The 25,464-nt window shown below is 67.8% G+C and overlaps 3 protein-coding genes across 3 annotated transcripts in view; all 3 read left to right on the plus strand.

The window, feature by feature from the left end:
• Positions 1 to 5,672, plus strand: part of LOC116437274 (echinoderm microtubule-associated protein-like 3) — a 7,643-nt gene extending 1,971 nt beyond the window's left edge. The window contains exons 2-7 of the mRNA XM_032094925.1: positions 1,197 to 1,285; positions 2,370 to 2,467; positions 2,576 to 2,663; positions 3,751 to 3,849; positions 3,937 to 4,067; positions 5,338 to 5,672. Of these exons, the coding sequence (XP_031950816.1) occupies positions 1,197 to 1,285; positions 2,370 to 2,467; positions 2,576 to 2,663; positions 3,751 to 3,849; positions 3,937 to 4,067; positions 5,338 to 5,484 (652 nt within the window). The 3' untranslated portion in view covers positions 5,485 to 5,672. The remainder of the gene's footprint in view (positions 1 to 1,196; positions 1,286 to 2,369; positions 2,468 to 2,575; positions 2,664 to 3,750; positions 3,850 to 3,936; positions 4,068 to 5,337) is intronic.
• Positions 5,673 to 5,776: 104 nt separating this feature from the next.
• MTA2 (metastasis associated 1 family member 2) lies at positions 5,777 to 19,284 on the plus strand. Its single transcript, XM_032094859.1, is given in 19 exon segments — positions 5,777 to 6,184; positions 7,180 to 7,247; positions 7,349 to 7,442; positions 8,637 to 8,754; positions 8,844 to 8,907; positions 9,015 to 9,132; positions 9,220 to 9,322; positions 9,403 to 9,502; positions 10,984 to 11,172; positions 11,258 to 11,332; positions 12,073 to 12,131; positions 12,245 to 12,342; positions 12,597 to 12,736; positions 13,787 to 14,015; positions 17,307 to 17,396; positions 18,004 to 18,155; positions 18,563 to 18,711; positions 19,100 to 19,219; positions 19,221 to 19,284. Coding segments are annotated over 19 exon segments (2,043 nt in total). The 5' UTR covers positions 5,777 to 6,156; the 3' UTR covers positions 19,270 to 19,284.
• A 386-nt stretch (positions 19,285 to 19,670) lies between these two features.
• LOC116437213 (spectrin beta chain, non-erythrocytic 2-like) overlaps positions 19,671 to 25,464 on the plus strand; it is a 17,118-nt gene continuing 11,324 nt past the window's right edge. The window contains exons 1-9 of the mRNA XM_032094812.1: positions 19,671 to 19,955; positions 20,067 to 20,257; positions 20,631 to 20,831; positions 21,265 to 21,379; positions 21,696 to 22,629; positions 23,296 to 23,405; positions 23,985 to 24,107; positions 24,199 to 24,291; positions 24,821 to 25,458. Coding sequence (XP_031950703.1) covers positions 19,721 to 19,955; positions 20,067 to 20,257; positions 20,631 to 20,831; positions 21,265 to 21,379; positions 21,696 to 22,629; positions 23,296 to 23,405; positions 23,985 to 24,107; positions 24,199 to 24,291; positions 24,821 to 25,458 — 2,640 coding nt within the window. The 5' untranslated portion in view covers positions 19,671 to 19,720. The remainder of the gene's footprint in view (positions 19,956 to 20,066; positions 20,258 to 20,630; positions 20,832 to 21,264; positions 21,380 to 21,695; positions 22,630 to 23,295; positions 23,406 to 23,984; positions 24,108 to 24,198; positions 24,292 to 24,820; positions 25,459 to 25,464) is intronic.

Raw genomic sequence — 25,464 nt, forward strand, 5'->3', positions numbered from 1 at the left:
GGGGCACGGGGATGGGGGGCACGGGGGGATGGGGGGCACGGGGATGGGGGGCACGGGGGGATGGGGGCACAGGGATGGGGGGCACGGGGGGATGGGGGGCACGGGGATGGGGGGCACGGGGATGGGGGCACGGGGGGATGGGGGGGGCACGGGGATGGGGGCACAGGGATGGGGGGCACGGGGGGATGGGGGGCACGGGGGGATGGGGGCACGGGGGATGGGGGGCACGGGGGGATGGGAGGCACGGGGGATGGGGGCACGGGGGATGGGGGGCACGGGGATGGGGGGCACGGGAGGATGGGGGGCACAGGGGATGGGGGGCACAGGGGATGGGGGCACGGGGATGGGGGCACGGGGATGGGGGGGCACGGGGATGGGGGGCCACGGGGGGATGGGGGGGCACGGGGGGATGGGGGGCACGGGGGGATGGGGGCACAGGGGGATGGGGGGCACGGGGGGATGGGGGCACAGGGGGATGGGGGGGCACGGGGGGATGGGGGGCACGGGGGGATGGGGGGCACAGGGGGATGGGGGGCACGGGGGGATGGGGGGGCACAGGGGGATGGGGGGCACGGGGGATGGGGGCACAGGGGATGGGGGGCACAGGGATGGGGGGCACGGGGGGATGAGGGGCACGGGGGGGGGATGGGGGGCACGGGGGGGGATGGGGGGCACAGGGATGGGGGGCACGGGGGGATGGGGGGCACAGGGGGATGGGGGCACAGGGGGATGGGGGGCACGGGGGGATGGGGGGGCACAGGGGGATGGGGGGCACGGGGGGATGGGGGGGCACGGGGGGATGGGGGGCACGGGGGGATGGGGGCACAGGGGATGGGGGGCACAGGGATGGGGGGCACGGGGGGATGAGGGGCACGGGGGGGGATGAGGGGCACGGGGGGGGATGGGGGGCACGGGGGGGGATGGGGGGCACAGGGATGGGGGGCACGGGGGGATGGGGGGCACAGGGGGATGGGGGGCACAGGGGATGGGGGGCACAGGGGGATGGGGGGCACACGGGGATGGGGGGCACACGGGGATGGAGGGCACAGGGGATGGGGGGCACACGGGGATGGGGGGCACGGGGGGGGATGGGGGGCACGGGGGGGGATGGGGGGCACACGGGGATGGGGGGCACAGGGGATGGCGGGGAGAAAGCCCATGGTCCCCCTGCCCCCCCCGGTGCCCCCACCCCGCAGGTGGCTGGTGCTGGACACGGGCACGCGGCAGCTCCTGGCCGGGGGCTCGGACGGCAACGAGCAGCTCTCGGTGGTGCGGTTCTCCCCGGGTGAGCCCCGGACCCCGACCTGACCCCGAACTGACCCCGAACTGACCCCGAACTGTCCCTGAACTGACCCTGAACTGACCCCGACCTGCCCCTGAACTGACCCTGAACTGACCCCGAACTGACCCCGACCTGCCCCTGAACTGTCCCTGAACTGACCCCGAACTGACCCCGAACTGACCCCGACCTGACCCCGACCTGCCCCTGAACTGACCCAGAACTGACCCCGAACTGACCCCGACCTGCCCCTGAACTGACCCTGAACTGACCCCGAACTGCCCCCGACCTGCCCCTGAACTGACCCCGAACTGACCCCGACCTGCCCCTGAACTGACCCTGAACTGCCCCTGAACTGACCCCGAACTGACCCCGACCTGACCCTGAACTGACCCCGAACTGACCCTGAACTGACCCCGAACTGACCCCGACCTGACCCCGAACTGTCCCTGAACTGTCCCTGAACTGTCCCTGAACTGACCCTGAACTGACCCTGAACTGTCCCTGAACTGACCCCGAACTGTCCCTGAACTGACCCCGAACTGACCCCGACCTGCCCCTGAACTGACCCTGAACTGACCCTGAACTGACCCCGACCTGTCCCTGAACTGACCCCGACCTGACCCTGAACTGACCCCGACCTGTCCCTGAACTGACCCCGAACTGACCCCGACCTGACCCTGAACTGACCCCGACCTGCCCCTGAACTGACCCCGAACTGACCCCGACCTGTCCCTGAACTGACCCCGACCTGTCCCCGAACTGACCCCGACCTGTCCCTGAACTGACCCTGAACTGACCCCGACCTGCCCCTGACCCTCTCCCTGTCCCCAGCTCATGGGGAGCCCCCCCGAGCCCCCCGTGTGACCCCCCCCCAATGTGTGGGACCCCCCCGAGCCCCCCCAATGTGTGCGACCCCCCCCAACCCCGTGCCCCCCCCCAATGTGTGCGACCCCCCCCAACCCCGTGCCCCCCCCCAATGTGTGCGACCCCCCCCAACCCCGTGTCCCCCCCAATGTGTGGGACCCCCCCCGAGCCCCCCCAATGTGTGGGACCCCCCCCAACCCCGTGTCCCCCCCCCCAATTGCAGACGGGACCTTCCTGGCCATCGGCTCCCACGACAACTTCATCTACATCTACAGCGTGGCCGAGGGCGGCCGCAAGTTCAGCCGCTTCGGCCGCTGCACGGTGAGAGCGCCGGCCTTGGGGGGCTCCGGGGGGGCTCCGGGGGGGCTCCGGGGGGCTCCGGGGGTCCCCGCCCCCCTCGGACCCCCGGTGAGCTCCCCTTGCCCCCAGGGCCACTCGAGCTTCATCACCCACCTGGACTGGTCCAAGGACGGCCGCTTCATCATGTCCAACTCGGGCGACTACGAGATCCTCTACTGTGAGGCTGGGGGGGGGTTGGGGGGGCTTCCCCTGGGTCTGACGGGACCCCTTGATCCTGCCAGGACCTTCCTGACCCTGATGGGACCCCCAGAGCTGACCCTAACCCTGCCAGAACCCCCTGACCCTGCCAGGACCCCCAGAGCTCACCCTGACCCTGCCAGAACCCCCTGACCCTGCCAGGACCTTCCTGACCCTGCCAGGACCCCCAGAGCTCACCCTGACCCTGCCAGGACCCCTTGACCCTGCCAGGACCTTTCTGAGCCTGATGGGACCCCCAGAGCTGACCCAGACCCTGCCAGGAACCCCCTGACCCTGATGGGACCCCCAGAGCTCCCCCTGACCCTGCCAGGACCCCCAGAGCTGATCCTGACCCTGCCAGGACCCTCCTGACCCTGCCAGGACCTTCCTGACCCTGATGGGACCCCCAGAGCTGATCCTGACCCTGCCAGGAACCCCCTGACCCTGCCAGGACCCTCCTGACCCTGCCAGGACCCCCAGAGCTCCCCCTGACCCTGCCAGGACCCTCCTGACCCTGCCAGGACCTTCCTGACCCTGCCAGGACCCTCCTGACCCTGCCAGGACCCTCCTGACCCTGATGGGACCCCCAGAGCTCCCCCTGACCCTGCCAGGACCCCACTGGGGCCCCCTGGATTTTAAAGCGGGGGGGGGGGGGGGGGGGTGTCCGATTTTCCCTCCCATCCCCAGATTTTCAGGGGGGTTTCACAGCCCCCTCCCCAAATTCTGGGGCGAAGCTCTCACCCCTCCCCCTCCCCAAATTCCAGGGTGAAGCTCTCTCACACCCCCCTCCCCCTCCCCAAATTCCGGGGCAAAGCTCTCACACCCCCCTCCCCCTCCCCAAATTCCGGGGCGAAGCTCTCATCCCCCCCTCCCCAAATTCCGGGGGTCTCCCCTCCCCCTCCCCAAATTCCAGGGCAAAGCTCTCATCCCCCCCTCCCCAAATTCCGGGGGTCTCCCCTCCCCCTCCCCAAATTCCGGGGCAAAACTCTCACACCCCCCTCCCCCCCTCAAAATTCCGGGGGTCTCCCCTCCCCCTCCCCAAATTCCGGGGGTCTCCCCACCCCCAGGGGACGTCGCCGGGGGCTGCAAACTGCTCCGGAACCGCTTCGAGAGCCGCGACCGCGAGTGGGCCTCCTACACCTGCGTGCTGGGCTTCCACGTCTTCGGTGGGTCTGGGGGCTCCGTGCCGGCGGGCACGGGCATTTTGGGGTGCTCCCCCCACGCCACGAGCCCCCCTCCCCAAATCCCCGCAGGGGTCTGGCCTGACGGCTCCGACGGCACCGACATCAACTCGCTGTGCCGCTCGCACCACGAGCGCGTCGTGGCCGTGGCCGACGACTTCTGCAAGGTTCACCTGTTCCAGTACCCCTGCGCCCGGCCCAAGGTGGGCGGGGGGCTTGGGGGGCTCCGGGGGGGTTCCGGGGGGCTTGGGGGACTCTGAGGGGCTCTGGGGGGCTCCGGGGGGTGCGGCAGGGGGCTTGGGGGGCTCCGGGGGGGGCTTGGGGGGGCTCTGGAGGGCTCTGAGGGGCTTTGGGGGGTGTGGCAGGGGGCTTGGGGGGCTCCGGGGGGGGCTTGGGGGGGCTCTGAGGGGCTCCGGTGGGGTTCCGGGGGGCTTGGGGGACTCTGAGGGGCTCTGGAGGGTGTGGCAGGGGACTGGGGGGGCTCTGGAGGGCTCCAGGGGGGCTCTGGGGGGCTCCGAGGGGCTCCAGGGGGGCTCTGGGGGGACTCTGAGGGGCACCGGGGGGGCACCGAGGGGGCTTGGGGGGACTCGGGGGGGCTCCGAGGGGTCTGGGGAGGCTCCGGGGAGGGCTTGGGGGGTCTTGGGAGGCTCCGGGGGGTCTCCGGGGGGCTCGGCGGGGCTCTGGGGGGCTCTGGGGGATGCCGGGGGTGAGGAAAGGGGGGGTTATGGGGGTCCCGCACCCCAATTTCGGCCGTCGGGAGGGTCCCGGTTGTGCAAAGTTTGGCGGGTCTGGGGTCTCTGTGGGTGGGGAGGGGGTCAGATCCTCAGGACGGGGGTCGGGGGGGGGTACCAGATGCCAGTTTGGGGGGCCCAGGGGGGTCCAGACTCACCGCGGGGGGGGGTCAGGGGGGTCCAGACTCAGAGGGGGGATATTTTGGGTGGGTCGGGGGGGCCCAGACCCCAATTTGGGGGGGCCCAGGGGGGTCCAGACTCACAGGGGGGATATTTTGGGGGGGTCGGGGGGGAACAGACCCCAATTTGGGGGGGTGAGGGGGGTCCGGACCCCAATTTGGGGGAGATCAGAGGGGTCCAGACTCACAGGGGGGATATTTGGGGGGGGGTCAGGGGGGTCCAGACCCCAATTTGGGGAAGATCAGAGGGGTCCAGACTCACAGGGGAGTATTTTGGGGGGGGTCAGGGGGGTCTGGACCCCAATTTGGGGGGGGCCCAGGGGTGTCTGGACTCACAAGGGAGGGGTCAGGGGGGTCCGGACCCCAATCCGGGGGGGTCAGCGCTGGTCCCCTCCCCCCCACCCCAAAATACCCAACCTGGGGGGGAGGGTCCCAACCCCCCCAGTTTGGGGTGGGAGCGGCTCTGTGTGTGTGAGGGAGACACCACGTGACCCCTCACGTGACCCCCCCCCCCCACGTGTGACCCCTCACGTGCGCCCCTCACGTGTCGTTCCCCCCCTCAGGCGCCCAGTCACGTGTACGGCGGGCACGGCAGCCACGTGACCAACGTGCGCTTCACGCACGACGACGGGCACCTGGTGTCGCTGGGCGGCAAGGACACCAGCGTGTTCCAGTGGCGAGTGCTGCCCGGCGACCCCGAGCCGCGCTGAGCCCCGCCGCGCTTCCTCCTCCTCGCTGCTTCCTCTTCCCTTTTCCCCTTCCTGGGACCAAAGAGCGGGTGGGTGTGTGGGTGTGAAGGGGGGGGGGTTGGTTGAAGCCTCCCCGCCCCTCATCCCCCCCGCCCCGCCGCGTTTTCGCGCTGCACTGTGAGAGGCGTCAATAAAGCCGTGGGGTCAGGGCTGGGGCCCCGCCGCTTGCTCGCGCCGGAGATCGCCGCCACTTCCCGGAAGCGCCGCGGGTTCTTCCTCCTCCGCCCTCGAGGCCTTTCCGGCGCTGGCGGAACTCGCCGAGCGCGTTCCGGAAAGAGACGAGGCCCAGCGGAGGAGTGGCGGAAAGAGCCGAGGTTAAGCCGAGGCTTCCCCGAAGCCGGGCCGAAAAGTGACGAGGCCGCTCCGGAAGCGCCCGAGGCGGAGCCGAGCTCGTGCCGGGGGTGTCCGAGCAGCTCCGGAAGTGCCCGAGCTATTCCGGAGGAGCCCGAACCCTCTCCGGAGGTGCCCGAGAGGCCGTGCCGGAGGTTCCCGAACTTTTCCGGGAGCGCCCGAAGCTGCTCCGGAGGTGCCCGAAGCTGCTCCGAACCGGCCGTGCCGGCGCGGAGGCGGCGGGAGCGGCGATGAAGCGCGGCCGGGGCCGGGCCCGGGGGTAGCGCGGCCGAGCGAGCGGCCATGGCGGCCAACATGTACCGCGTCGGCGGTGAGCGGGCCGGGGGCCGCGGGGCGCCGGGCCGGGGCCGGGAGGGACGGCAGGAAGGGTCCGGGGGGGGCCCTGAGGGGATTTGGGGGGTCCCGGAACGCGGGGCGGTCTGTGAGGGGATTTGGGGGTTCCGTGAGGCGCGGGGAGGCCCGTGAGGGGATTTGGGGGGAGGGTCTGTGAGGCGAGGGGGGTCCCGGAAAGGGGAAAGCGTGAGGGGAGTGGGGGTCCCACAACAAAAAGGGGGGGTCTGGGAGGGGAGGGGAGTCCCGGAAAGGGGGGGGGGGGGTGTCGTGAGGGGGTTTGAGGGTCCCGAAAGGGAGGGGGGTCCTGTGAGGGAATTTCGGAGGTCTCAGAAAGGAGAGGGGGGATCCTGTGGGAGATTTGGGGATCCCGTGAAGGGATTTGGGGGGTTCCGGGAAGGAGGAGGTCGCGTGAGGGATTTAGGGGGTCCCGTGAGGGGGTCTGTGAGAGGAAGGGGAGAGTCCCAAAAAGAGGGAGGGGTCCCGTGAGGGGATTTTGGGGGGTCTCGTGGGGAGGGGTTGGGGGGGTCTTATCGGGGAATTTGGGGGGTTCGTGAGGGGTCTAGGGGGGGTCTGTGAGAGGACGGGGGGGTCTCGTGAGGGGATTTGGGGGTTCATGGGGCCTGGAGGTGGGAGACCCCCCCCCCCCCCCCCCCCCCCAAAATCTAAAGGGAAAAGTGGGGGGGGGCTCTTGCATGAGACGGAGAATGGGGAGCCCAGGAGGGGAAACCTCGACATTTTGGGGGGGGGGGGTCTTGTCCTCCCAATCTGTGAGGAGACGGTCTATACTGGGGGGGGGGGCTTGGGGGTCCCCACATCTGCGAGGGGAAGGGGGGGCTGGGGGTGCGTCTGTGAGGGGGGGGGGGGACCCCCAAATTTTTGCGGGAGAAGGAAGATGGGTGAGAAAAGGGATTTTGAGGGGGGGGTTCCCCTCATGCCCCCCCCGTTTTTCCTCCTCCCCCCTCCCCTTCCCAGACTACGTCTACTTCGAGAACTCCTCCAGCAACCCCTACCTGGTGCGGCGCATCGAGGAGCTCAACAAGGTGAGCCCCCCGCCCCACCTTGCTCCCCTTTCCTTGGGGGGGTGTCCCCAAGCCTGGGGGGGCTCCCCTTGACCCCCTGTGCCCCCCCAAAACCCCCCCAGACGGCCAATGGCAACGTGGAGGCCAAGGTGGTTTGTCTGTTCCGGCGGCGCGACATCTCCAGCAGCCTCAACAGCCTGGCCGACAGCAACGCCCGTGAGTGGGGGGGTTTGGGGGGATTTTGGGGGGTTTTGGGGCGTTTTGGAGGAGGTGGGAGCAGCTTCAACAGCCTGGCCGACAGCAACGCCTGTGAGTGAAGGGTTTGGGGGGATTTTGGGGGGTTTTGGGGGGTTTTGGAGGGCGTGGGAGCGGCTTCAACAGCCTGGCCGACAGCAACGCCCGTGAGTGAAGGGTTTGGGGGATTTTGGGAGGTTTTGGGGGGTTTTGGAGGAGGTGGGAGCAGCTTCAACAGCCTGGCCGACAGCAACGCCTGTGAGTGAAGGGTTTGGGGGGATTTTGGGGGGTTTTGGGGCGTTTTGGAGGAGGTGGGAGCAGCTTCAACAGCCTGGCCGACAGCAACGCCTGTGAGTGAAGGGTTTGGGGGGATTTTGGGAGGTTTTGGGGGGGTTTTGGAGGGCGTGGGAGCGGCTTCAACAGCCTGGCCGACAGCAACGCCCGTGAGTGAAGGGTTTGGGGGATTTTGGGAGGTTTTGGGGGGTTTTGGAGGGGGTGGGAGCGGCTTCAACAGCCTGGCCGACAGCAACGCCTGTGAGTGAAGGGTTTGGGGGATTTTGGGAGGTTTTGGGGGGTTTTGGAGGGAGTGGGAGCGGCTTCAACAGCCTGGCCGACAGCAACGCCTGTGAGTGGGCGGTTTTGGGGAGATTTTGGGGGGTTTTAGAGAGGGTGGGGGCAGCCTTTAAACCCAGGCTGACAGCAATGCCCGTGAGCAGGGGGTTTGGGGGGTTTTGGGGGGGATTTTGGGGGGTTTTGGTGGCGGTGGGGAGTAGATCCTCCCTTTGTGTTGCTGCTGGTTTGGGGGGGCTCAGGGTTTTGGGGGGGGTCCCCTCCCAAAGGAGCGCCCCCAATTCGAGGGGGGGTGGAGCTGCTCTGGTCATCCCCACCACCCTTGGGGTGGTTTTTTGGGGGGGGGGGGCTTTGTTCATTTTTGGGGGTCAGAGCTGCACCTCGTGTGGGGGGGGGAAGGACTGGACCCCCACCCTCACCCCTCCCTCAAACTGGGGGGGCTCTGCCCTTCCTGGAGGGGTCCCCACCCAGCCTCCCACGCCCCCTCCCCCTCCCTGGGACCACTGCCAAAACACCGGGGGGGGTTTGGGAGAACAATGGTCCTCCCAGCTGGATTTTGGGGGGGTGGGGGGACACCCCCGTGTGACCCCCCCGCGGCCCCCCCAGGCGAGTTCGAGGAGGAGTCGAAGCAGCCGCCGATGACGGAGCAGCAGCGGCACCAGCTCAAGCACCGGGAGCTGTTCCTGTCGCGCCAGTTCGAGTCGCTCCCGGCCACCCACATCCGGTATGGGGGGGCAAAAAGGGGGCTGGGGGGGCACCCCCGTGCCTGGGGAGGGGGCTCGGGGTGAGCTCTCCCCGCGATTTCCTGCGCAGGGGGAAATGCAGCGTGACGCTGCTCAACGAGACCGACATCCTGGGGCAGTACCTGGAGAAGGAGGTGAGCTCTGTGTGCCCCAAAAACGGGGCTGGGGGGGGGTTTTGGGGGGGTTTTGGGGGTCTCCCCACCCCGTTGAGCCCCCCCCTCGATGCGCCCCCTCCCCACAGGATTGTTTCTTCTACTCGCTGGTGTTCGACCCCGTGCAAAAAACGCTGCTGGCGGACCAGGGCGAAATCAGGGTGGGCTGCAAGTACCAGGCCGAGATCCCCGAGCGCCTGGCTGAAGGTTTGGGGGGTTCTGGGGGGGGCTCTGGGGGGTGCAGGATTGATTTGGGGAGGGAGGGGGGTGTCACCCTGAGAGCCCCTCCCCCAGGTGAGTCGGACAACCGGAACCAGCAGAAGATGGAGATGAAGGTGTGGGACCCCGACAACCCCCTGACCGACCGACAGATCGACCAGTTCCTGGTGGTGGCTCGGTGAGGGGGGAACTGGGAGAGCTGGGAGGGGCTTGAGGGGATCGAGGGGACCCCGCTGACCCCCCGTGTGTCCCCCCCAGGGCCGTGGGGACGTTTGCCCGGGCGCTGGACTGCAGCAGCTCCATCCGCCAGCCCAGCCTGCACATGAGCGCGGCCGCGGCCTCGCGCGACATCACCCTGGTGAGAGGGGCCCCCGAGCCCCCGGGGCACCCCAGAACTGCTCAGAGACCCCCGGGGCACCCCAAAACTGCTCAGAGCCTCCCAGGGCACCCCAGAACTGCTCAGAGACCCCCCGGGGCACCCCAGAACTGCTCAGAGCCCCCCGGGGCACCCCAAAACTGCTCAGAGACCCCCATTTCACACTGGGACACCCCAAAACTGCTCAGAGCCTCCTGGGGCACCCCAGAACTGCTCAGAGACCCCCCCGGGGCACCCCAGAACTGCTCAGAGACCCCCATTTCACACTGGGACACCCCAAAACTGCTCAGAGCCTCCTGGGGCACCCCAGAACTGCTCAGAGACCCCCCCGGGGCACCCCAGAACTGCTCAGAGACCCCCATTTCACACTGGGGCACCCCAGAACTGCTCAGAGACCCCCCGGCGCACCCCAAAACTGCTCAGAGACCCCTCATTTCACACTGAGGCACCCCAAAACTGCTCAGAGACCCCCCGTTTCACACTGTGGCACCCCAAAACTGCTCAGAGCTCCCCCATTTCCCACTGGCACACCCCAAAAGCACCCGAGGGGACACCCTGATATCTCCTTAGGGCCACTTGGGACTGCTCGTAAGTCAGCCCAGTGCTCTTCTGGGGTACCCCAAATCCTCCCTGGAGCCCCGAGATGTTCCTCAAACCCCCTTTAGACACTCCAGGACTCCTTTAGAGCCTTCCCAGTGCTTCCCAGTGCCTCCCAGTGCCCCACAGTTCCATGCCACGGCCACACTGGTGCCACAGGGGGACCCCCAAAACTCCTCAAACCTCCCCCAAAGTCCCTGTTCGAGCCCCGCCAGTGCCTCCCAGTGCCCCCAGTTCCACGCCATGGCCACACTGGTGCCACAGTGGGACCCCGAAACCTGCCCCAAACTCCCTGTTTGAGCTCCCCCAGTGCCCCCCAGTGCCTCCCAGTGCCCCCCAGTTCCACGCCATGGACACGCTGCAGAGGAATGGCTACGACCTGGGGGGGGCTGTGGGACCCCCAAACCCCTCCAAACCTGCCCCAAACTTCCTGTTTGAGCCCTCCCAGTGCTCCCAGTGCTCCCATTGCCCCCAGTTCCACACCATGGCCACACTGGTGCCACAGTGGGACCCCGAAACCTGCCCCAAACTCCCTGTTTGAGCCCCCCCAGTGCTCCCAGTGCTCCCATTGCCCCCCAGTTCCACGCCATGGACACGCTGCAGAGGAATGGCTACGACCTGGGGGGCTGTGGGACCCCCAAACCCCCCCAAACCTGCCCCAAACTCCCTGTTTGAGCCCCCCAGTGCCCCCCAGTGCTCCCAGTACACCCCATTGCCCCCAGTTCCACGCCATGGACACGCTGCAGAGGAATGGCTACGACCTGGGGGGGCTGTGGGACCCCCAAACCCCCCCAGACTCCCTGTTTGAGCCCCCCCAGTGCCCCCCATTGCCTCCCAGTGCTCCCAGTACACCCCATTGCCCCCAGTTCCACGCCATGGACACGCTGCAGAGGAATGGCTACGACCTGGCGCGGGCCATGGCCACGCTGGTGCCGCAGGGGGGGCCGGTGCTGTGCCGGGACGAGATGGAGGAGTGGTCGGCGTCCGAGGCCATGCTCTTCGAGGAGGCCCTGGAGAAGTACGGCAAGGACTTCAACGACATCCGGCAGGACTTCGTGAGTGGGGGAGGGTCCCGGGGGTGGGGGGAGGGGCTCGGGGACCCCCCCACCCCGCGGCGAGCTCAGGGTCCGGTGCCCGCAGCTGCCCTGGAAGTCGCTGGCCAGCATCGTCCAGTTCTACTACATGTGGAAAACCACTGACCGCTACATCCAGCAGGTGGGGGGGGGCTGGGGGGTGGTAAGGGGGTTTGGGGGGCTGAGGTGGGAGTTTGGGGGCTATAAGGGGGGCTGATAAGGGGGTTTGAGGGACTGAGATGGGAGTTCTGGGGCTGATAAGGGGGCTGGTAAGGGGGTTTGAGGGGCTGGTAAGGGGGTTTGAGGGGCTGAGATTGGGGTTTGAGGGGCTGATATGGGGGTCTAGAGGGCTGAGGTGGAGATTTGGGGGGCTGATTTGGGGGTTTGGGTTCTGATATGGGGGTTTGGGGGGTGATTTGGGGGTCTGGAGGGCTGATGTGGGGGTTTGGGGGCTGATGTGGGGGTCCCAGGGGGCTGAGGTGGGGGTCCCAGGGGGCTGAGGTGGGGGTCCCAGGGGGCTGATGTGGGGGTTTGGGGGCTGAGGTGGGGGTTTGGGGGGTGATGTGGGGGTCCCAGGGGGCTGAGGTGGGGGTTTGGGTTCTGATGTGGGGGTTTGGGGGCTGAGGTGGGGGTTTGGGGGGTGATGTGGGGGTTTGGGGGCTGATATGGGGGTTTGGGTTCTGATGTGGGGGTTTGGGGGGTGATTTGGGGCCTTGGGGGGCTGATTTGGGGGCAGTTCTGGGGGTCTCCGGGGGTTCTGGTGGGCTGTGGAGTTTTGGGGCGCTGATTTGGGGGTCCCATGGGGCTGATTTGGGGGCCTGTGGGGTTTTGGGGGGGGGGCTCAGTGCCCCCCACCCCGCGTGACCCCCTCCCTGCTCGCAGAAGAGGCTGAAGGCGGCCGAGGCCGACAGCAAACTGAAGCAAGTCTACATCCCCACCTAGTGAGTAGGGGGGCTCTGGGGACCCCCTGCCGGGCCTGGGGGGGCACAGGAGACCCCCCAGCGACCCCCCCAAAACCCCGCTGACCCCCCCTCCCCGCTCCCCTTTCCCGCAGCACCAAACCCAACCCCAACCAGATCATCTCGGTGGGCTCCAAGCCCGGCGTCAACGGGGCCGGCTTCCAGAAGGGGCTGAGCTGCGAGAGCTGCCACAGTCAGTGCGGCCTGGGGGGGCTTGGGGGGGTCCTCAGGGGGTCCTGGGGGGGCTCCAGGGCGTTTGGGGGGGGTCCCTGAGGTCTTTGGGGGTCTCTGGGGTTTGGGGAACAGGAGTTTGGGGGGGGGGGGGGCGTTCCAGAAGGAGCTCCCGGGCGTTTTGGAGCCTCCCGGGATGGGGTTTGGGGGGGTGGTCCCTGGGTCTTTCCTCAGCATCCCAGTCCTCCCAGTAACGCCCAGTTGCCTTCCCAACAGCGTCCCAGTCCCCCCAGTGGTACGCCTGGGGCCCCCCCAACATGCAGTGCCGCCTCTGCGCCTCGTGCTGGATCTACTGGAAGAAATACGGGGGGCTCAAGACCCCCACCCAGCTGGAGGGGGTGACCCGCAGCGCCTCGGTGAGCCCCCAGTTCCGCTTAGGGACCCCCAAAAACCTCCTGGGACACCCCAAATTCCACTTAAGGACATCCCAAAACCCCCCTCCCCACTTACGGCCTTCCCGTTTCCCCCAGGACACCCCAAAACCGCCTTAGAGCTTCCTAAAGCCCCTGAAGAGCCCCCAGACTCACCCTAGAGCCCCCCAAAGCCTCTTTAGAACCCCCCAAATCTCCTTTAGAGTCCCCCAACTCCCCCTTGGAGTCCCCCAGCTCCCCCTTGGGGTCTCCTAAACTCCCTTTAGAACCCCTCAAACCCCCCTGGGACCCCCTTTGGAGACCCCCAGCTCCCTTTAGAGCCCCCAAACCTCTCTAAGAGCTCCTGAATTTCCTCTGGGACCCCCCTGACCCCCCTAATTTCACATGAACCCCACTCCCGGGGTCACCTGTCCCCATACACCAACATGGGGTGGTTTTTAGTGGGGTCTGGGGGTGATTTTGGGGCTGTAGACCCCCCTGGGACCCCCCTGTGACCCCCCTGTCATCCCCCAGGAGCCGCACTCCCGGGGTCACCTGTCCCCATACAGCAACACAGGGTGTTCTGGGGTGGTTTTTAGTGGGGTTTGGGGGTTTTTTGGGGCTGTAGACCCCCCTGGGACCCCCTGACCCCCCATAATCCCACAGGAGCTGCACTTGTGGGGTCACCTATCCCCATACACCAACATGGGGTAGTTTTTAGTGGGGTTTGGGGGTTTTTTGGGTCTATAGACCCCCCTGGGACCCCCCTGGGACCCCTCTGGGACCCTCCTGACCCCCCTAATTTCACATGAACCCCACTCCCGGGGTCACCTGTCCCCATACACCAACACAGGGTGGTTTTTGGTTGGATTTGGGGGTTTTTTGGGGCTGTAGACCCCGCTGGGACCCTCCTGACCCCCCATAATTCCACAGGAACCCCACTCCTGGGGTCACCTGTCCCCCTACACCAACACAGGGTGTTCTGGGGTGGTTTTTGGTGGGGTTTGGGGGTGATTTTTGGGGTTGGGACCCCCCTGACCCCCCATAATTTCACAGGAGCCCCACTCCCGGGGTCACCTGTCGCGGCCCGAGGCGCAGTCGCTGTCCCCGTACACGACGAGCGCCAGCCGGGCCAAGCTGCTGGCCAAGAACCGGCAGACGTTCCTGCTGCAGACCACGCGGCTGACGCGGCTCTCGCGCCGCCTGTGCCGGGACGTGCTGCAGCCGCGGCGCGCCGCGCGCCGGCCCTACGCCCCCATCAACGCCAACGCCATCAAGGCCGAGTGTGAGAGGGGCTTGGGGGCAAAAATGGGGCAAAAATGGGGGTTTGGGGGGAAAATGGGGGAAAAATGGGAGTTTGGGGGGGTGTATGGGATCCCTACGCCCCCATCAACGCCAACGCCATCAAGACCGAGTGTGAGAGGGGCTTTGGGGGCAAAAATGGGGGGAAAATGGGGGTTTGGGGGCAAAAATGGGGGTTTGGGCGTGTTTGGGGGTTGTATGGGGTCCTTACGCCCCCATCAGCGCCATCAAGGCTGAGTGTGAGAGCGGCTTGGGGGCAAAAATGGGGCAAAAATGGGGGTTTGGGGGGAAAATGGGGGAAAAATGGGAGTTTGGGGGGGTGTATGGGATCCCTACGCCCCCATCAACGCCAACGCCATCAAGGCCGAGTGTGAGAGGGGCTTTGGGGGCAAAAATGGGGGGAAAATGGGGGTTTGGGGGCAAAAATGGGGGTTTGGGCGTGTTTGGGGGTTGTATGGGGTCCTTACGCCCCCATCAGCGCCATCAAGGCCGAGTGTGAGAGCGGCTTGGGGGCAAAAATGGGGCAAAAATGGGGGTTTGGGGGGAAAATGGGGGAAAAATGGGAGTTTGGGGGGGTGTATGGGATCCCTACGCCCCCATCAACGCCAACGCCATCAAGGCCGAGTGTGAGAGGGGCTTGGGGGGAAATGGGGCAAAAATGGGGGTTTGGGGGGAAAATGGGGGAAAAATGGGAGTTTGGGGGGGTGTATGGGATCCCTACGCCCCCATCAACGCCAACGCCATCAAGGGCGAGTGTGAGAGGGGCTTTGGGGGCAAAAATGGGGGGAAAATGGGGGTTTGGGGGCAAAAATGGGGGTTTGGGCGTGTTTGGGGGTTGTATGGGGTCCTTACGCCCCCATCAGCGCCATCAAGGCCGAGTGTGAGAGCGGCTTGGGGGCAAAAATGGGGCAAAAATGGGGGTTTGGGGGGAAAATGGGGGAAAAATGGGAGTTTGGGGGGGTGTATGGGATCCCTACGCCCCCATCAACGCCAACGCCATCAAGGCTGAGTGTGAGAGGGGCTTTGGGGGCAAAAATGGGGGGAAAATGGGGGTTTGGGGGCAAAAAATGGGGGTTTGGGCGTGTTTGGGGGTTGTATGGGGTCCTTACGCCCCCATCAGCGCCATCAAGGCTGAGTGTGAGAGCGGCTTGGGGGCAAAAATGGGGCAAAAATGGGGGTTTGGGGGGAAAATGGGGGAAAAATGGGAGTTTGGGGGTGTATGGGATCCCTACGCCCCCATCAACGCCAACGCTATCAAGGCCGAGTGTGAGAGGGGCTTGGGGGGAAATGGGGCAAAAATGGGGGTTTGGGGGGAAAATGGGGGAAAAATGGGAGTTTGGGGGGGTGTATGGGATCCCTACACCCCCATCAACGCCAACGCCATCAAGGCCGAGTGTGAGAGGGGCTTTGGGGGCAAAAATGGGGGGAAAATGGGGGTTTGGGGGCAAAAATGGGGGTTTGGGCGTGTTTGGGGGTTGTATGGGGTCCTTACGCCCCCATCAGCGCCATCAAGGCCGAGTGTGAGAGCGGCTTGGGGGCAAAAATGGGGCAAAAATGGGGGTTTGGGGGGAAAATGGGGGAAAAATGGGAGTTTGGGGGTGTATGGGATCCCTACGCCCCCATCAACGCCAACGCCATCAAGGCCGAGTGTGAGAGGGGCTTGGGGGGAAATGGGGCAAAAATGGGGGTTTGGGGGGAAAATGGGGGAAAAATGGGAGTTTGGGGGGGTGTATGGGATCCCTACGCCCCCATCAACGCCAACGCCATCAAGGCCGAGTGTGAGAGGGGCTTTGGGGGCAAAAATGGGGGGAAAATGGGGGTTTGGGGGCAAAAATGGGGGTTTGGGCGTGTTTGGGGGTTGTATGGGGTCCTTACGCCCCCATCAGCGCCATCAAGGCCGAGTGTGAGAGCGGCTTGGGGGCAAAAATGGGGCAAAAATGGGGGTTTGGGGGGAAAATGGGGGAAAAATGGGAGTTTGGGGGTGTATGGGGTCCTTACGCCCCCATCAACGCCATCAAGGCCGAGTGTGAGCAGGGTTTGGGGGGCAAAAATGGGGGAAAAGTAGGGGTTTGGGAGCCTTGAGGGGTGTATGGGGTCCTGACGCCCCCATCAACGCCAACGCCATCAAGGCTGAGTGTGAGAGGGACTTGGGGGGCAAAAACGGGGGAAAAATGGGGGCAAAAATGGGGGTTTGGGGGCAAAAATGGGGGTTTGGGGCTGTTTTGGGGGTGTATGGAATCCTTACGCCCCCATCAACGCCATCAAGGCCGAGTGTGAGCAGGGTTTGGGGGGAAATGGTGGGAAAAATGGGGGTTTGGGGGAAAAATGGGGCTTTGGGGGATGTATGGGATCCTTACTCTCCCATCAGTGCCAGCAAGGCTGAGTGTGAGCGGGGTTTGGGGGTGTTTGGGGGAAAAATGGGGGTTTGGGGGGAAATGGGGGGAAAAATGGGGGTTTGGGGGAAAAATGGGGGTATGGGGGGGATGTATGGGATCTTTATGCTCCCAGCAAGGCTGAGTGTGAGCGGGGTTTGGGGGAAAAATGGGGTTTTTGGCGGCTGTTTGGGGGATGTATGGGGTCCTTACACCCCCATCAATGCCAATGCCATCAAGGCCGAGTGTGAGAGGGGCTTTGGGGGCAAAAATGGGGGTTTGGGGGAAAAATGAGGGGAAAAATGGGGGTTTGGGGGATGTATGGGATCCTTACGCTCCCAGCAAGGCTGAGTGTGAGCGGGGTTTGGGGGCAAAAATGGGGTTTTGGTGCTGTTTGGGGGGTGTATGGGGTCCTTACGCCCCCATCAACGCCGTCAAGGCCAAGTGTGAGAGGGGGTTGGGGGGAAATGGGGGCAAAAATGGGGGTTTGTGGGGAAAATGGGGGGAAAAAATGGGGGTTTGGTGCTGTTTGGGGGGTGTATGGGGTCCTTACGCTCCCAGCAAGGCTGAGTGTGGGCAAGGTTTGGGGGTCTTTGGGGGAAAAATGGGGGTTTGGGGGTGTTTGTGGGGTGTATGGGATCCTTACACTCCCATCAAGGCTGAGGGTGGGTGGGCTTTGGGGGGAAAACCGGAGATTTTGGGGGGGTTTGGGGGTGTCTGGGACCCCATCAGCCCCATCAAGGCCGACTGGGAGCGGGGGTAGGGGGCAAAAACGGGCTAAGAACGGGGTTTGGGACCCCCGTCCGGGCCGAGCGTGGTGTCAGGACTGGGGGGGGTGGGACCCCCGCTCTGTGCCCACCGGGGGGGGGCTCTGAGGCGCTGACCCCGCCCGGCCCCCCCAGGCTCCATCCGGCTGCCCAAGGCCGCCAAGGCCCCCCTGAAGATCCACCCGCTGAGCCGGCTGCCGCTCGCCGCCATCGTCAAGGAGCTGGGTCAGCGGGGGTCCGGGGGGGTCCTGGGGGGGTCCTGGGGGGGTCCCGGGGTGAGGGGGGGGCTCTGGGGTGAGGGGGGGCCTGGGGTGAGGGGGGGCCCTGGGGGGGTCCCTGGGGTGAGGGGGGGGTTCTGGGGGGGGGTCCTTGGGGTGAGGGGGGTCCCTGCGGGGGATCCTGGAGTGAAGGGGCACCCCTGGGGTTCTGGGGGGGGACCCCTGGGGTGAGGGGGGCTCTGGGTGAGGGGGGTCCCTGGGGTGAGGGGGGGGTTCTGGGGGGGGTCCCTGGGGTTAGGAGGGCCCCTGGGGTGAGGGGGGTCCCGGGGTGAGGGGGGGGGTTCTGGGGGGGTCCCTGGGGTGAGGGGGGTCCCTGGTGGGGTCCCTGGGGTGAGGGGGGGGTTCTGGGGTGAGGGGGTCCCTGGGGGGGTCCCTGGCCTGGGGGGGGTGGGGGATACAGGAGGGGGGCTCCAGGTGGCCATGAGGGGGGGTGGGTGCAGAAAGGGGGGTGACCGCAGGGTGTGGGGCAGTTGTGGGGGGGTGAGGGGGGTTCAGGGCTGGATTTTGGGAATGGGGGGGCCCTGACCCCCCCTTCCTCCCCCCCCCCCCCCCAGCGGCTCAAGCCCCCCTGAAGCCGAAGACCCCCCGAGGCACCAAGACCCCGATCAACAGGAACCAGCTGAGCCAGAGCCGGGGGCTGGCGGGGCTGGGGGGCAAGAGGGGCTACGAGGGGGGCGGCGATGGCCACCGGCCCCCCCGCATGAGGGTACGGGGGGGGGGGAATGGGGAGGGGGCTGTGGGTGATTGACAGGGGGGCTGTGGGAGGGCAAAGGGCAATTTGGGGGTGATTGATGGGGGGTGGGGCCTGTGGGGGGGGTGGGGTGTGAGGTGATTGACAGGAGCTGGGGTGATTGACGGGAGCGTGGCGGTTTGGAGTAGAACCTGATTGGCCAGCAAGGGTTTGTGGGCGGGGACTGAGGTTGATTGACGGGGGGGCGTTGTGGAGGGGGGCTGGGGCGGGGGGGGGTGTTTCGGGGTGACTGACAGCTCGCGGCGTGTTATGATTGGCCGCTTGGGGGGGGGGGCGCGCGCGCGGTGGGCTGTGATTGGCCGGCGGGCGCGCGCGCCGCGCTGTGATTGGCCGGGGGGGCGGGGCCTGACGCTCCCGCGCAGGTCGGGACGGCGGCGCTGCCGTTCTCGGCCAACGGGCGCCCCCTGGCGGCCGCGCTGCGCCCCGCGCCCCCCCCCGGCACCAAACGGCAGAAACTGAACCCGGCGGACGCCCCCAACCCCGTGGTGTTCGTGGCCACCAAGGACACCCGGTACGGGCAGGGCTGGGGGTCCCGAGGGGGTTTGGGGGGGTCCCGAACCTGGGGGTGTTCGTGGCCACCAAGGACACCCGGTACGGGCAGGGCTGGGGGTCCCGAGGGGGTTTGGGGGGGTCCCGAACCTGGGGGTGTTCGTGGCCACCAAGGACACCCGGTACGGGCGGCCCGGGGGGGCCCGAGGGGGTCTGGGGAGGGTAGAGGGGTCGCCGGGGGGGTCCCGACCCCGGTGGTGTTGGCAGCCACCAGGAACACCCAATATGGGATGAATTTGGGGGGGCCCTGGGGGGTAGGGAACCCACAGGAACCGGGGGGGGAGGGGGGGGTCTGAGGGGTTTTTGGGGCTCCGTGGGTGACGCCCCCCCCTCTGTTCCCCCCTCGCCAGGGCGCTGCGGAAGGCGCTGACGCACCTGGAGCTCCGTCGGGCCGCCCGGCGCCCCAACCTCCCCCTCAAGGTGAAGCCGGGGCTGCCCCTGCGCCCGGGGGGGACCCTGGCGCCCCCCGCCCCCCCCCCACCCCGCCAGCACCTCGGAGCCCATCGTGCTCGAGGACTGACCCCGAGCCCCCCCCGAGCCCCCCCGGCCCGGCCCCTTTTGTATTTTTTTTATTTCCATAGAAAAACTCGCGGGGGGGGTTGGGGGGGGGGCTCCGGTGCCCCCTCCCCCGCTGTCCTTTCTCCCCCCCTTCCCCCCCCAAGCCCCCCCCGCGGGCCCCTTTTGTACGTGGAGCGACGCCCCCGGTTTTGTATCTCGGGCTGTCCCGGTTCTGTAGCGACAGGAAATAAACGCGATGAGTTTTTCTTCAGCGGGACCCAAAAAACGGCGGCGGCGGCGGCGGGGGGCGGAACCCGGGGATACCGGCGGGCACCGGGCGGAACGTTTGTGTCGGGGGGGTAGGGGGGGGAGGAAAAAGCGTGAGGGATGGACCGCGCGTGGGGGAGCGAGAGGCGAACGGACCGCTTCCGGCGGAAGTGGCTGAGGGACGGGCGCGGGAACCGGGAGCCGCCATGGAACCGGGGCCGGCCCCGGGCCCCGACCCCCGCACCGGCCCCGCCGTGGAGCCGGACCCCGAGCCGGCAGCGGGCCCCGGCCACGAGCCGGTGACGGACCCGCTGCCGGTAACGGACCCGCTGCCGGTGACCGACCCGCTGCCGGTAACGGATCCGGCAACCGACCCCGACGTGGAGCCGCTTCACCGGGGCGGCTTCCGCTGCCTCCTGTGCCAGATCACCGCGGCCAACCGTGAGTGAGGGCTCGGGGGGGCTCCGCGACCCAAACGCGCGGCCCGGGGCGGCTCTCCCGGTGCCCGGGGCCGCTCTCCCGGTGCCCGTGACCCCCCCGTGTCCCCCCCAGGCCCGAGCCTTCTCTCGCACCTCGCCGGGAAGCGGCACCGGCGGCTCCGCGAGCTCCGGGCCGAGCGCCGCGCGCAGGAGCTGCGGAGCCTCTTCGTGAGCGGCTTCCCCCGGGGCACGGAGCCCGCGCGGCTGCGGCAGCACTTCCGCGCCTTCGGGGATGTCGCGACAGTCGTGATGGACAAGGAGAAGGTGTGGGGGGAGGGGGAGGCGGCGTCGGGGATGCGGGGATGGGGGCACGGGGAGGGAGCTCCGGAGCTCTCCGGGCGCGCGGGGGCCTTTGGGGATGTCGCGATTGTCGCGATAGTCAAGGAGAAAGTGTTGCGGGGGGGGGGGGGAATCCCTGTGGGGGGGGGATGTGGTGACGTCCCGCAGCTCCTCCCCCCCAGGCCATCAGCTGGTGAGGGGATATCGCGACTGTCGCGATAGTTAAGGGGGGGGATCCTGCGGGGGTGACCTTGTGGGAGGGAGAGGTCCCTTCAAGTCCTCTCCCGTGATGAGGGGATATCGCGACTATCGCGATAGTTAAGGGGGGTTTCCGGTGACGCCGAGCCCCCCCCCGCAGGGCGCGTTCGCCATCGTGGAGCTGCGGGAGCCCGAGGGGCGGCAGCGGGCGCTGGCCGAGCCCCGGCACCTGCTGGGGGGGCGGCGGCTGCGGGTGCGGCCCCGGGAGCACCGGGCCTTCCCCCGGCCCCCCCCGCGGGACCCCCCCGGCAGCGCCCCGGGACCCCCGGGGCTGCAGCAGGCGCTGGGCCGGGCCCAGGACGTGAGTGGGGGGCTGCGGTGGGAGGGGGGGTTCGGGGGGGGTCCCAAAGTTCTCCCGGGGGTTTAGGGGGGGCCTGGAGGGGTTCTGGGGGTTTGGGGGGGGGGGGGGGGTCCCAAAGTTCTCCCGGGGGTCTGGAGGGGTCCTGGGGGTTTGAGGGGGGGATTTAGGGCGTTCCCAGTTTGCCCAGTGCGGCGCTCCCACAGGTGGAGGCGCAGCTGGCGCGGGGCAGGGGGGGTTCCCAGTGCTCCCAGTTTGGGGCTTCTGCAGGTGGAGGAGCAGCTAGCGCAGGGTAGGGGGGATTTAGGGGGGTTCCCAGTGCTCCCAGTTTGCCCAGTTTGGGGCTTCTGCAGGTGGAGGAGCAGCTAGCGCAGGGTAGGGGGGATTTAGGGGGGTTCCCAGTGCTCCCAGTTTGCCCAGTTTGGGGCTCCCGCAGGTGGAGGCGCAGCTGGCGCTGCTGGTGCGGGCGCTGGAGCTGAGCGCGGCCGAGCGGCGGCTGCGGGCGCTGCTGCTGGCCCTGCTCCGGGAGGCGCTCGGCGAGTTCCTGCCAGGTGGGCACCGGGGGGCACCGGGGGGGGCACCGGGGACGGGGGGGACACCGGGGGGCACCGGGGGGCACCGGGGGACAGCCGTGCCAGTGACCGGAGTGTGAGAGCCGTGTGGCACAGGTGTGGCACGGGGGGGACAGGAGGGTGGCACCCGTGATAGTGGCAGGGCTGTGGCAGGCGTGCCCCAGGTGTGCCCAGGTGTGCCCCAGCTGTGTCCCAGGTGTGCCCAGGTGTGCCCCAGCTGTGTCCCAGGTGTGCCCAGGTGTGCCCCAGCTGTGCCCCAGCCCTGTCCCAGCCCTGTCCCCCGTGTCCCCCCCAGGCTGCTCCCTCGTCCCCTACGGCTCCTCCGTCAACGGCTTCGACGTCCACGGCTGCGACCTCGACCTGCACCTGGAGCTGGGGGGCCGGGACCCCCCCCCGGAGGGGACCCCGGCTGGGGACGGGGACCCCCAGGGCCAGGGGACCCCGGGTGGGGACGGGGACCCCCAGGGCCAGGGGACGCCGGGTGGGGACGGGGACCCCCAGGGCCAGGGGACCCCGGGTGGGGACGGGGACCCCCAGGGCCAGGGGACGCCGGGTGGGGACGGGGACGCCCCTCCCAACGGGTCCCTTTTGGGGTCCAACGGGTCCCTGAGGGGGGACGAGGAGCCCCTTCCCAAAGGGTCCTTTTTGGGGTCCCATTTGGGGTCTGGAGGGTCCCTTTTCGGGGACAGGGATCCCTCCCTCGAGGAGTCCCTTTTGGGGTCTGAGGGGTCTCATTTGGGGTCTGAGGGGTCCCATTTGGGATCCGGGGGGTCCCATTTGGGGTCTGAAGGGTCCCTTTTGGGGGACAGGGACCCCTCCCTCGAGGGGCTCCTTTTGGAGGAGGAGGAGCTCCGTTCCAGGGGCTCCGAGGGGTCCTTTTTGGGGGACAAAGGGTCCCTTTTGGGGTCCGAGGGGTCCCATTTGGGGTCTGAAGGGTCCCTTTTTGGATCCGAGGGGTCCCTTTTAGGGGACGAGGCCGCCCCTCCCGCGGGGTCCCTGTCGGGCTCTGAGGGGTCCCTGTCGGGCTCTGAGGGGTCCCCCCAGCCCGAGGGGTCCCTTTTGGGGCGCGGGGCCCCCCCCGAGCAGGTGCTGGCGCTGGTGGGGGCGGTGCTGCGCCGCTGCGTGCCGGGGGTCCGGGGGGTCCGCGCCGTGCCCAGCGCTCGGCACCCCGTGGTCAAGTTCAGCCACAAACAGTCCGGGCTGGCCGGGGACGTGTGCCTGGACAACCGGTACGGGCACTGGGAGGGACTGGGAGGGGGCGGGGAGGGACTGGGAGGGGGCTAAGAGGGGGCTGGGGGCACTGGGAGGGGGCTGGGGGCACGGGGAGGGACTGGGAGGGGGCTGGGGGCACTGGGAGGAGGCTGGGAGGGGGCTGGGGGCACTGGGGGTGGGCTGGGGGGAAACTGGGGAGCACTGGGAGGGGGACTGGGGAAACTGGGAGGGCGCTGGAACAGCACTGGGGGGCTCCTTCCCTCTTCTGCCTTTTCCATTTTGGTTTTTGTCTTCCTCCCTTTTTCTCCTTTCCCCTTTTTTCCCTCCTTTTCCCTCCTTTTCCCTCCTTTTTTCCCCCTTTTCCCTCCTTTTTTCCCTCTTTTTTCCCCTTTTCTCTCCTTCTTTTTCTCCTTTTCCCTCCTTTTTTCCCTCCTTTTCCCTCCTTTTCCCCCTCCTTTTTCCCCTTTTCTCTCCTTCTTTTTCTCCTTTTCCCTCCTTTCCCCCCCTTTTTTCTCCTCACTCCTCCTTTCCCCCCCTATTCCCCCTCTCTTCCCTTCCCTTCCCTCCTTCCCCTCCTTTTTTTTCCCCTTTCCCCTTCTTCCCCCGCCTTCTTCCCCCCCTTTTCCCCCCCCCATTTTTCCCGTTTTCCCCGTTTTTCCCCCCAATCCGCGCTGCCCCCCCAGCCTGGCTCTGTTCAACACGCGCTTCCTGCGCCTCTGCGCCGACGCCGACCCGCGGGTGCGGCCCCTGGGCTACGCCGTGCGCCTCTGGGCGGGGGGGCAGCGCCTGGCAGGTGAGGGGGGGCCGGGACCCCTCCCCAAAATGGCCCGGGACCCCCCAGGAGGGGCTGGGACCCCCCCGCCCCCACCCCGGTACCCCCCTTGGGCTGAGCTCCCGACCTGGAGCTAGCGCCTGGCGGGTGAGGGGGGACGGGACCACCCCAAAAAGGATTTGGGGACCCCCCCTGAGGGGCTGAGACCCCCCCAAAAGGGGCTGGGAGCCCCCCCCGACGGGCTGAGACCCCCCCAAAAGGGGCTGGGGACCCCCTCCTGGGACAGCCCCCACTCCATGATTCCCACAGGAAACTCCTCCGGGCAGCGAGGGGAGGTTGGGGACAGGTGAGGGGGGACAGAGCCCCCCCCCAAAAGGGGCTGCGACCCCCCCAAAGGAGTCTGGAGACCCCTGAAACGTCCCTGGGACCCCCCGGGCATTGCCCAACACCCCCCGACCCCTTGATTGCCACCAGGAAACTCCTCCGGACACCGAAGGGGGGGGCTGGGCTAATTCAGGGGGGGGCTGGGCCAATTGAGGGGGGGGGTCGCGGCTCTTTGGGGACCCCCCTTTCCCGACCCCCCCGCCGTTGTTCGCGCAGGGAACCGGGCCGGGGGCGGCCCCCTCCTCACCAACTACGCGCTGACGCTGCTCGTGGTGCTGTTCCTGCAGAGCCGCAGCCCCCCCGTGCTGCCCTCGGTGCGGCGCCTCCGCGCCCTGGCAGGTGCCGAGACCCCTCCCCAGCATCTCCGGGGGTCCCCCCGCCCCATTTCGGGGGTCTCTGACCCCCCCCTCCCGCCCCGTGTCCGTTGCAGGGCCCCGGGACTGCGCCCGGGTCGGGGGCTGGGATTGCAGCTTCCCCCGGGACGCGGCCGAGCTGGAGCCCAGCGGGAACACCCAGAGCGCCGGTGAGGGGGGGTCCTGCGGCTGGGGGGTCCCTAAATCTGGGGGGGGGTCCCTAAATGCCTCGGGAGGGGCGGTCAAATCCCACTGGAGGGTCCCCAGATGTCGGAGGTTCGAATCCCGCTGGGGGAAGGTCTCTAAATCCTTCTGGGGGAGTCCTCAAATCTGGGGGGGTCCCTAAATCCCTCTGGGGGGATCCCTAAATCCCTCTGGGGGGGCTCAAATCCCACGGGGCGGGGGGGGTCTGAGTGGTTTTGGGAGGCTGGTTGTTCTTAGAGGTGGTTTTTGGGGTGTTTCTGGGTGATTTTGGGGGTGGTTTTTGGGGCGTTTCTGGGTGGTTTTTGGGGTGTTTCTGGGTGATTTTGGGGTGTTTCTGTGTGTTTCTGGGTGGTTTTTGGGGTGTTTCTGGGTGGTTTTTGGGGTGTTTCTGGGTGATTTTGGGGATGGGTTTTGGGGCGTTTCTGGGTGTTTTGGGGCGTTTCTGAGTGTCTCCGGGGGTCTCTGACCTCCCCCCTGTCCCGTCCCCCCCCCCAGCCTCCCTCCTGGCCGAATTCTTCTCCTATTTCGGGACTCTGGATCTGGGGGGGCTCCTCCTGTCCCCCCTGGAGGGCCGAGCTCTGCCGCGCCCCCCGCCCGAGACCCTCGGGGGGCTCCGCCCGGGCCCCCTGACCCTGCAGGACCCCTTCGAGCTGAGCCACAACGTGGCCGCCAACGTCACCCCGCGCACGGTGTCGCGATTCGTGCGCTGCTGTCGCGACGCCGCCCGGCTCTGTCGCGGCCCCGAGTTCCTGCAGAAGTCGCGCCGGGGCCGCCCCTGGGGCGTGATGCGGCTGCTGCTGCCCGGGAATCCCGGCGCGAATCCCGAGGGGAAATTCCTCATCCCGGTCCCGCTGCGACCCCCGGGGGGGCCCGGGGGGGTCCCGCACCGCGAGGCGTGCGCGGCCGTGGGGTTCGTGCTCACGGAGCTGCTGGGCTGCGGCTGCGAGCCCGAGGGCGACCCGGGGCTCCCGGGGGCTGAGGGGAAGCCGCTCCTGGATCCCTCGGAGCCACCCCCGGGATCCAGGTGTCACCCGGAGGGGGTGACAGGAGATTCCCGGGGGGAGTTTGGGGTCCCGGGGACACCGGAGGAGGAGGAGGAGGAAGCGCCCATGGACACGGAGCGGCCACCGGCGGCACCC

The sequence above is a fragment of the Corvus moneduloides genome, chromosome 34 (genome assembly GCF_009650955.1).
Source record: "Corvus moneduloides isolate bCorMon1 chromosome 34, bCorMon1.pri, whole genome shotgun sequence".
NCBI lineage: Eukaryota > Metazoa > Chordata > Aves > Passeriformes > Corvidae > Corvus > Corvus moneduloides.